The 10,930-nt window shown below is 39.7% G+C and overlaps 1 protein-coding gene and 1 long non-coding RNA gene across 2 annotated transcripts; one reads left to right on the forward strand and one right to left on the reverse strand.

Annotated features, from left to right (window-relative positions):
- Positions 1 to 878: 878 nt before the first annotated feature.
- tnfaip8l2b (tumor necrosis factor, alpha-induced protein 8-like 2b) lies at positions 879 to 6,143 on the reverse strand. The gene is made up of 3 exons (XM_010905575.5): positions 5,733 to 6,143; positions 2,066 to 2,389; positions 879 to 1,935 (listed from the first exon to the last, which is right to left on the reverse strand). Exons 2-3 carry the CDS (start codon positions 2,381 to 2,383, stop codon positions 1,693 to 1,695), a joined length of 561 nt encoding a protein of 186 aa, XP_010903877.1. The 5' UTR covers positions 2,384 to 2,389; positions 5,733 to 6,143; the 3' UTR covers positions 879 to 1,692.
- A 1,884-nt stretch (positions 6,144 to 8,027) lies between these two features.
- LOC109614801 lies at positions 8,028 to 10,725 on the forward strand. Its single transcript, XR_002195725.1, has 3 exons — positions 8,028 to 8,105; positions 8,296 to 8,497; positions 10,606 to 10,725. It is a non-coding gene; the product is annotated as an uncharacterized LOC109614801 (long non-coding RNA).
- Positions 10,726 to 10,930: the final 205 nt, after the last annotated feature.

Genomic DNA, 10,930 nt, shown 5'->3' on the forward strand with positions numbered 1-10,930 from the left:
TTAAATTGGATTTAAATCTGGAGATTAACTTTGCCAGTCAAGATCCTTCCAGTGTAAGGCTCAGAACAGCTTCCCAGCTATGACAATATGTTTGGGGTAATTATCTTGCTGTATGATTAAGCAATGTCCCATCAGTCTGAAGCCATTTGCTTGTTTCTTTTTAACAGACAAGAATCTTCTGTACACTTCAAAATTAATCCTGCTGCTGATCCCAGGCTTTGCATCATTAAAATGAATATGTGTGAGCTGGTTCCAGTGGCAGCTAGACATGCCCACGCCGAAACCACTCCAGCTTATCTTACCAGTAATGTGGTATTCTGTGGAACTTGTTCCATGGCCTGTCTGGCTATTTACTGAGCTCACCAGTGATCTATTTTACATTTTTATGATTTTCCAAGCTGTTGTTTTGGTTGGCCTAATATATTAAATATTTTTTTATTTTTGCATTAATGTCTTCTTTGACTTGTATTGACAAATCTTTGGTCTTTATCTTTTCAGACACCAATTGCATGCTTGCTCTAATTATGTGATGGCACACAGATAAAAAACAGAAAAATATTTCAAGACATCTCTTCCATTAACTTTGATGCCTCAATACTCGGAGAGTATGTATAAACTTGTCATTTCTATATGGTAAAATACAAACTACCTACACCTTAACCTCATAATTGTTTGTCTTAAAATCCATGTTTTTCCAAGTATAGAGCCCTAAGAACATGATGCCTCACTCTCCCCAGAATTAAGAGTGCTTTGTACTTTGTTTTGTCTTAGTTATTAAAAGAACATATTGGCAAGTCATTTGTTTCTGATTTCTGATGTTACTGTTGATGATGTAGTTGTTGCTCATTACCCAGGAAGTTCCAGTTTTCTCACATCTATGCATTTTTGTTCATTTATTTATGTAAATTGCACATTGTCAGTTAACATACACTAACATACACTGAAGATTTCATATCAATATATTCACAAATAGGTAATAAAAGGGCACAGATTTACAAGTGCCCCACTCATTCACTCGCACACACACTGGGATGTACAAGGCCCAAATGAGACTGGATTCTTTCATTGATTTAATCCAATCCACTCTTATAAAATTACTGTATCGTACCACAATAGTAGATATGCACTATTTTTGTAACAGCTTTTCTTTTTGGTCGGTTCTTGCAGGACTCCGTCAGTTCCAGGCCAGACCATTAGATGGCAGTACTCTCTTAAACAGCATTTCACCTGTCTATTAAAATCCTTGTTTTCATTTTGTCAGTCAATATTGCATTTTATGAATCTTCCACTATACAACATGATATGTTGATGGAGAGAAAAATCTGCAGAAAAACTTGAATAGTTGGAAGTTAGTATACGATTGCAAGCATGAAACGTTGGACACGTCTCTATATAAAGCTGATGGTTTTACAATCTTAACCTGGTCCAGATGTTTCAGGAACTCTATTCTTTAAGAATTTCGCATAAAGAGACATGAACTTGACGTCCTACAAATTCTCAGCCTTTTCACTTTTTCCAGTGTCCTTTCCAGAGTAAAACAGATCAGTGAATTACTACATTAAGTAAACCTTGGGCCACAAATCTCAGCATTTATCATTTATAGCATGGTCACTTCCTGGCTTTCCACACAGTCCTCTTCTAAACAGACCCCTCCAAGCCGATCTCCCAGTGTCTCTCTCACAAGTATAGACTTCATAACTTTCCTTCCTCGATCAGTTCATTGAGGCCAGTACAGATTTTATTGAGGTTGTTTTTGAAGGGTCCATTTGGGTTGAACAGCTGGGTCAGAAGCTCAGGATCGGAGTAGTGGTTGAATACATGGTTGATGCGACCGTGGGATTTGGGTGTGAGGTGGGAGTCTACAAGCTTCAACAGCAGATCTCTGCATCCTGTCAGGAGCTCCGACATCACTGTCTTGTCAAAAGTGAACTCCACCTGAACCAGATGAAGTGGGAAATGGATTACAGTAACATTCAATAGCAGTTAATGCATAAAGGATGATTAACTCACTGTAATGTGGGAATGTAATATGTTACAGTAAAATGTAAGGTGCCGACATGTTTACCTCATAGAAGCTAATTGCTGTCATGGCTCCTTGATGTAGCTTCTTCTTGAAGTCCTGGGCCAGTCTCATCTCTTCTGGGCTGAAGCGGTTGTGTCTGAATAGCACACCAATCTTTACCGCTATCTTGATCAGGTCCTTCACCACTTTTTGGGCCTCAGCACGGTTCCCTGAGTATTCCTTAGAGAAACGGTAGAGCTCATCCAGGATCTCACTGCTGGTGTCATCTATGAACATTTGGACCATGGACTTGTTGGCCATGTGACTCAGAATCTTCTTCTGGGCCTGCATGGCCATGTCCTTGGAACTGAATGACTCCATGGTGACCTGAGTTTTGGAAGGAAGGCGGAGAGATGTTGAGAATTAGTGTAATCTTAACTTGGTTAACCACCTCACATATAATTCCTACTGAGCTCCCTCAGGTTTTTGGGCTATTACATAAACATTTATTTGTCCCAGGTTGAGGAACCATGGATAATACCCGCAGAGGATCCAGCCTCTCCACAGTCCCCAGTGTTCCTGTCATGGAGTGGGCATACAGGGAGACACTCCTCCTGGGATGTTATCAGTGTTCCTGGATCATGTAAACATAGACAACTGTTGCACTACTCAATGTTCAACAAGATTACAGCGCCATTGCACTGGAGCTTTGTCATGCAGCTGGGTTTCAGGTTTATGTTATTTATTCCATATCAAATAACAACAACTTACGTTTCAAGGAACACACGGAATTGGTTGTATTTTTGTTATTTTCACACGCAAAAAGTTGACGTGTGAAGACTGTGCTGAGCAAAATCACAATCCTATTGCATTCGGTTTATTCTTTTTACAAACATTTTACCCTGTGACCTCTTTACAATGTGGCAACATAATTTAAAAATAATTTTCAACACTCAGAAAGTGGGTATGTACTAACAGGTAATTACCAAGTGTTAAGTCATGTCATTGGATTATTTTACTGTACATAGGGAGAATCCTGTGGTGAACCTTCCAGTACTAAATCACTTGTGGCCTGTGTGGGCAAGTTTGTGAGAGAGGTAGGTAGCTTGCATAACCCAAGCAGGTTTCCACAAGTGAACCTACTCCTGGATTGCATGAAAACAGGGAGGAATGGAGAACGATGCCCATAGACTCAGTGGTTATCCTAATTACTGGCTTGTACCTTCTGACAAAATAATGTAACATAAGTCGTATACTAAGACATTTGCACATCAACAAGGCTTTTGCCCATCAAGGTCTTTTTGAATGACTTCAGTTGTTTGTGTTTTGAATTATGGTAAATGTGCCGTGGTGCGTGTTGGCTGTGTTACAGTCATTTATCTGACTCAAAAGGAAAGCATAGTAATTATTACTGATGTCACCCTGCTTAGAGAGTACCTGTCGTTCCACTTCCCACGCAGGGGTTTAACCAGTGGTCTTTGCTTCCCAACATGTGACCGCCTTCTTTGGCAGTGAGTTGAGCCATCCAAAAAGTACCTCTCCAATGGCCACAGCTGCAACATTTTAATTGAATTGTGGCGTGAGCTTAAATTTTTTTTTAAAATTAACGTTAACGTTTATTGAAGTATAATAAACTTTTGATTAACTGTGCCCAGCTATGCCAATAACCATATCTCACCAGTAGGTATGTTTTCTAAATACTTAACAAACTCCTAACAGTTCAAACATCTATAAACAACCAGTATCTGGTTCACTCCAGTACAAAGCCTCAGCTGTCTGTGGGGAATACATTAAATTAATTTCCTTTAATGACGAAAATGTGAAGTGTAACAGCATGATAGCTATTTTAGATTTGTTTCTAATCTCAGTGCGGTGTAGTTTGTACAGTGGGGATTCAGAGTTGTGCAGACACCAGCCGTGTCTCTTTGCTTTCTACGGAAATAGAGTCACAGGTGCCGAAACCCAGCTTTTTGTCCGGGATAAAAATGAATGTCCTCACAATTTATTTGACTAGTCTGCTAACGGTAAGGTGTTATGTAATGGCCATGTGCAAATATTTTGAAAAGCACTCAAGAGATACATTTGACTCAAAAAAAATGTGAGTTTTCCTTGACTCCAGTTGAGGCCAGGTTGGGTGAATCCAGGAGAGCTATGCTTGACAGACTGGAGATAGTGCTGATTGGAGGATTCCGCACAGGCAGGCAGGCATACGGGTGAGGTAAATATTTAGCATTCCACAGATTCAGCACAGACCTAGAGTGTCTGTGAGGGTGTGTGTGTGTATGTACGGGTGTGTCTGTGTGTATGTGTTTGTGGCGGTAAATCCTTTGGACTTTCACAGGACTTCGGGAGTCCCTTTGACTTGCCTGGACAGATGTTGACTTCTACTACAGCCATTAGAAGCATGATGTCCACGACTAACCCTGGATGCTCTCATCACTTCTGTCAGACCGAGACCCGCTGAGTATTGTAGTCCCCCTCCAGTTGATATGGGGTCTATCCAGCGCAACGTATTTGTTTGCATACATTTATCACATTAAGTAATTTATATTTACTACCTTTTTCACATTTAGTCTTTTAGATTTTTAGGAGAGGGCAAGAATGAACCACTTGGAACCTAGGAATGTTCAGGTGTATGGTGATATGATGTCCTGATGGAAAATGTAGTCAGGACATCTGGGTTACTCATGATAAGTGCAATGGCCACCTTAGAGAGCACACACATTCAGATCAGCCTTTTAACCATCTGCAAGATGACACTCTACGCAAGACAATGTCCCCTTCACAGCCCAAGGGAAATTGGGATACTGCCCTCCAACACCACATCCAGAAATACCTGATCTCCCACACATGGGTTGACCTGAATTGAGAACCAGTTGGATGCAGGGTGCCATGCTGCAGTAAACATGACACATCCACTGTTTCTAGAATATTCTGACTAGTCCACAAACTCATGTTGCCATTATCCTATGTGTAGGCCCAGGCCCTTCTTTCCCAATTTCCTGCTATTCTCTCTCAGCACTCCTTTATGTTTTTTTCCAGATCAGACTGTGTGTGGCTAAATAACACAGTACATCACAAAAGTACCACTTCATTGGTGTTTTACTGATTGTGTTTATTCCATGAATGCTTGTGGTTGAATGCTGGCCGTTTGTCATTCAAGAGTTCTCAGATTTTGTAGCATTCTCAGTCTTTGAAGAGTTGTTGTTGAAGACGACACCCAATTCAGCTGTCTCAAAAGAGAAGCGAAACATAGAGCAGTTGGTCATTTCCCTGTTTTTGTCTTTCACTCTGACTGACTCTGGCATTCTGAATCACAGTAGACTAGTAGAGGAAAGTAAAGTCAACAGCTCACTGTTTCATTGTGCAATCTCCAGCATAAAGCTCTCCGGTCGTAAAGCCATGTCTGTTAGTGTTCCGTGTGTACCTGTTCCAGCATGACTCTGACTGTACGTTCATGTCTCCCAAACCAAGCGTAACACAGGGATGTTTCAAGAAGGAAAGACATTGAACATAGTCTTTGGTTCTACAGTATAACCATGCTCCTTACATTAACTGCAGTGATTGATATAACTAAAAGGTACAAACTCGCAATGAATATTTAACAGATAAGTGTTACATTGGTGATTTTCTTTTCTGTCTATGGTTGAGATAATGTGTCATCCTGTCTGTGCATAGAATATACATGATGATTACTATCACATAGGAAAAGCCCTGAGAGGCTTCTTACCTGTGTCTGAGTCCTCCACTCTCCTGTGTGTCGAATGTTTCAGTCCCCAGAGCACGTGTTGTTTGTCAGCACAGAGTGTCAATGGAATCCCCTCATCTTACCCAGTGAAAACAAAAGAAAATCCTCTGTATCGCTTCAGTCTGTGCTGCTTACCACCCTGTCTCAAGATAATTTCCTGTTGTACTTCCTTGAGGAACTAAATTGCCATGACACACCCCTAAGTGTGTTTGTCTGTATTTCAATTTTTTTTCCTCACTATCTCTTTCTAAAATACATTTTCAAAAATGTCTCTGTTTGACAATGTAATTTCTCTTCATACTTTGTCACTGTCACGGTTCCTTTCTCTCTCATCTCCTGTGTTTGTCTCTCTCTCTCCCTCTATATGCTGACTGTGTGCCTCTGCTTGTCCTGACAAGTGAAAACCCCAGTAAGAATTTAGCAATAATCCAGTGATGCAGTTGTTTGAAAGGGGAGCGGCTAAACCCTTTTTGTGTTCACCATTGCAGGAATGCAGCTTCTGTCAGCAGTGGACTCCAATGTCCTCTTTGGTCTCAAGCAAAGTATACATTCACAATCTTTTAATTCTAAAATGTAAACTGTTCACTGTTTAATTTTTTTGCCATTGTATTAAAGCATTAAAAGATATTAAAAGATACCAGAAAACTGCTGGCTAAATAAAAACCCAGCCTTGTTTGCTCTGGCTGCCATATAGCAAATGCAGACACATTAGTATTGTATATTCCAGATATCCTGGTCTCAGATCTGTAATTGGGATGTGAATATCAGTCTCAACCTAACACAAATATAGTGCTAGTTCTGTTTACACTGAGGGTAGCCTGTTCAACTCATGGAAAGGCTTTATCCAGTGGAGCCAAAGCCTTTGAGCCAATGATTGTTTTCAGGTGTCGGGGTGAGAGGTCGGACCAAAGCCCAGTTGTTCTGGAGGGAGAGGCTGAATGGATTCAAGCCCACGGAGTGTGGAGTGGGGGATTCAGAACACCTGCACTTTTCTCTTTTTCCTCTCCTTCTGCAAGAAATTAACTGACCAGATATAATAAACTGAAACTGCAAAAGTGGGGCTGTTACCATGGCAACAAACAGGAAGTAGTACTTAAGCGGTTTCCTGATGGCTTCCTCTATATCGTGTAATGACATCTCACTCGGAAATGACTATAAGGAGCATTCTGAAGTGTCTGCGCACGTGTGTGAGACATAATTTAAGTTTTATTTGTCTTTTCATTCCACTTTCTGAACAATTGCAGCCAACAGTGCCTAGTGGCTGGTGTATAGAGTACTTTGCATTGTAAATAACTACACATTTGTAATAATGTGTAGTTTTTGATATTCTCAAACGTTGCCTTTTCTGACTGGTGTTTCTGTGTTTCAGAACACACCCTGCATTTTCAATAGTTAGCTTATCTGAAACTGGCCAGGTAAGATCTAGATAAGGGCATTTAGGTTCAGAGAAAGTCATTGATTAAATCTGAATTGACTGCAGCAGAGACTTTCCCCATTGTTTTCATCGATGACTATTACAGACAGGCTACTACTCCCCATTTTAAAGGTATATACATTTGCTTTTCTCTTTGCCAGACATTGAGAGAGAATAACACATTTGAAATGTATTAACTATGAAATAAAACTGGTTTATAACATTATTAATATCATAACTTTACTCCATCATTAAATACAGTGTAATATATTGCTTAATTCACAGTGAAGCCTTTTAGAGAATTCAGTGAGCAATTTTAGTCCGAATTTGACTATAAGTCATTATAGTCACATAGTCAAATGTATTTCCTCATTAACTCATACATCACTGACTTCAGGGAAAATTACACCAGCCCCTTGACTAAAAAAGTTAGCTTCTAGTGGCTACACCTGTCAAGTCCAACTTTAGCAGCCAATGAGCGTGGGGGAACATAACTTTTAGTTTTTTGCATTCTGACAGGTGGACTAAGATAAAGCAACAATATGTCGGCTTAATGACTCTTTATGGCACTGCACTCCCCCTCTTGCTTATTATTTTGAACCTTCTCCTCTTGGGTCTCTGTGAGGTCTGCTCTGTCCCTGGGGGACCCGTGTAAGGGGTTACGGGCTCTGCAGGTAGGTCTGTGGGGCTGGGCTTGCTCTCTGCCTGCTCCTCATTGGGGATGTTCAGCGTAGATGATGAGCATTTGAGGTTGTTCCTGGTTGCACTGTGTATGGGAAGATGTATTCAACAACTAGTACAAAGAGCACATTTGTTGTAGGCTTGTTTATATGTAAAAACCTTTTTTCCACAAACAGGCTGATGTTGGAGCCATACCTTCAGGTTCCTGGTGGAGCAGAGCTTAGCTGGAGTCTTCTCTAACTATTCTAATGCATCTTCCTGTATCCATTACCCAGAGATTGGACAGAATGTAACCATAAATAGAGCTGATCACCATTCATATGTACAATAACTAAATTATTATAAAGCAGGAAATAGATAGGCTGCAAATGTGAATTTCATGGATCTTAAACATACTTCATTGGACACCAACCTTCACAAAGATCTTGTCCTGCTCCTTAATTATGTCAGGCTCATGTTCCAGGGGGTCCTTAATGGCCTGGCCCATGTTGATCTGCATGCCCTGCACATACAGGCATAGAGAGAGGTCAGTTGAGGGCATCTTCCGTTCCACTACCCTGCCAGCCAACACCATCCCTTGAGTGGATGACAGAAAGGAAACAACTCAGAATGGAGTTCAACATCTTGCCTAAACCAGGCTTAGGAGCAAAAGGTAAAGCACTGATTTAGATTTCTTCACTGATAATTGAGCCCCACTGTATAGTACCTGAAATGTATGCTTTATGTCTGTAATATATGCTTTAAAGAGTATCTTCGGTGTTGCCATGGGTGTTCCACATTCCAGTAATTATATTTCTATGGAAAGGCCCACGCCTGTCTACAATGTCTGCGCCAAAGAAACAGAATGACCAGATGGTGTTTCCCTGGTCTCTGCACACCAATTCAGACCTGGACATTGTGGCCAGTTGAAGGGCCTTTGAGGTGGTCACTAGAGCTCAGCATGTCCAGGGCTATGTCGCAGATGTGGTGGGCATGGAAAGTGGTCTTACTGGGTTCTACTGCCACAATCATAATGGCGCAATATTTGACCAGGTCCTGGTGTTAAGGCTTAAAAAACACAAATTATCATTGCCCATAGCTCAACAGCTTAACATGTTGTTTCATTGTATCGCATGAATACAATGCTAAGACCACTTTCAGCAGCGTCTCTTCTCCAACACAGGTGGCTAACCAGAACTAACCCTTTTGTTTAAATATATGTTGCTGGCATAGAGGTATTTAGGAATTTCACATATGACCAACATATAGAATGAGATGTAGGTTTTCTTTATAAATGCAATCCATGTTATGCTATATGAGATGTAAGCAGAATATTTTTTAATATAAGCACAAATGACCGTAATGACAAACCACACAGGCAGCATTTACACACTCAGTTCCTTTCTTTTGCTCAATCATGTGGATGATCTGATTGGTCATAAGGAAAATTAGAGGGTCAGAATTGGGCTGCCTGTATAAATGTGCTTGCTTTTTTAATCAAACATTTAGGGTATGGGGGAAAAAAACGTTTATTATTATTGTATTTTATAAAGTTCTACGTCATTTTAGTGTAATGGGTGAGAAATGGCTAGTCAGTCAGCTCCCACCAGCATTTCAATCAGTTATGTCACTTGCTCTGAGACATTGGATTAGTTGTTTCCATTGCTTTGCAGCTTTTGTGAGGCAATGGCAATTATGCTTCATGGTGACAGCGGTCATTGTGTTCAGGGGATCTCTGATTCAAGCTCTGTGATCAACTGTTGGAGCAAGACCGTTACATTAGGCTACATGAGACAATTGGAAGAAGTGTCAAAGAAATTACGCTGGTTGCATATATACACCAATTGTGATATTTCACGCAATTATTGATGAAAACAAGTAGTAGTAGTTTTATTATAATGTTAACGATTCACTAAAGTAAGGTTGAGTGTTATTCCTGTTTCTGAAGGGCATGTTTGTAGATGAGGCTGTTACAGTAGCAACAAAAATACAATCCTGTTTCCAAAAAAGTTGGGACGCTGCATAAAATGTAATTAAAAACAAAATGCATTAATATAAATATAATTTAAACCCTGTATTCAAAGGAAAATAGTACAAAGACAACATATCAAGTGTTGAAACTGAGTGGTTTTATTCTTTCTTGCAAAATATATGCAAAACCTTGAATTTGATGCCAGCAATACATTTAAAAAAAGTTTTATTTTTCCAAAAACAATAACATTTCTCAGTGTCAACATTTGATATGTTGTCTTTGTACTATTTTCAATTAAATATAGGGATGAATAATTTGCACGTTGCATTCTGTTATTATTTGCATTTTATGCAACGTCCCAACTTTTTTGGAAACAGGGTTGTAATCAAATATAGATCTATGGGTATACATTTTTGGAGCGTTTTATAATATGATTTGACACATTTACATGAGCAAAAGTAATTTAATTCAGACAGTAAATACACTCCAACTTGCATTGTGGTTTGACAAGAACCATTACATTTTTGGCAAGGCAGGAAATTCCAAGTAGCTGCGAGGCAAATGACCAAGACAGCCCAAGAAGGTCCCCAGAGATCTGAATAATTTCTAAACTGAATAATTACATAATTATATCCATAGATTTTTTTATTATGGCCACATTTAAGAATAGGTTAGCTTCCCTTTCATCAAAATATTTGAGATTTTTGCATGTTATAGATTTCTAAGGACTACTACCCTCTTCTGTTTGTTGAATGTTGCAGCTGGCAAGACCCTTGACTTCTCGGTACCTCTCTCATCCTTTCTCTTAGGTCACTCCTTCTCTTTTTTCTCATCTTCATTTTCTGTGCTCAGTTCAAGGACTTTCTACAACAGCTTTGGACAGCCACTGAAACACATTTTTCAGGTGGGTGTACATCTGAGGGGAAGCACAGAAACAGTTTTCTTCACAAAGCGTCTGAGAGCAGCTGGTGTTAGATTATGTTCAATGGAACTCATGATAAAAAAGAGCACATATAGAAATAAAAAGGAAGAAACACCAAAACTTCTAGTGCCTTTCAGTATTATTGCCCCTTTGTTATAGATGGGAAGAAATCAAGCACTTAGATTTTTAGAAAACAAGAACAGTATAAAAGG

The sequence above is a fragment of the Esox lucius genome, chromosome 20 (genome assembly GCF_011004845.1).
Source record: "Esox lucius isolate fEsoLuc1 chromosome 20, fEsoLuc1.pri, whole genome shotgun sequence".
In the NCBI taxonomy this organism is placed as follows: domain Eukaryota; kingdom Metazoa; phylum Chordata; class Actinopteri; order Esociformes; family Esocidae; genus Esox; species Esox lucius.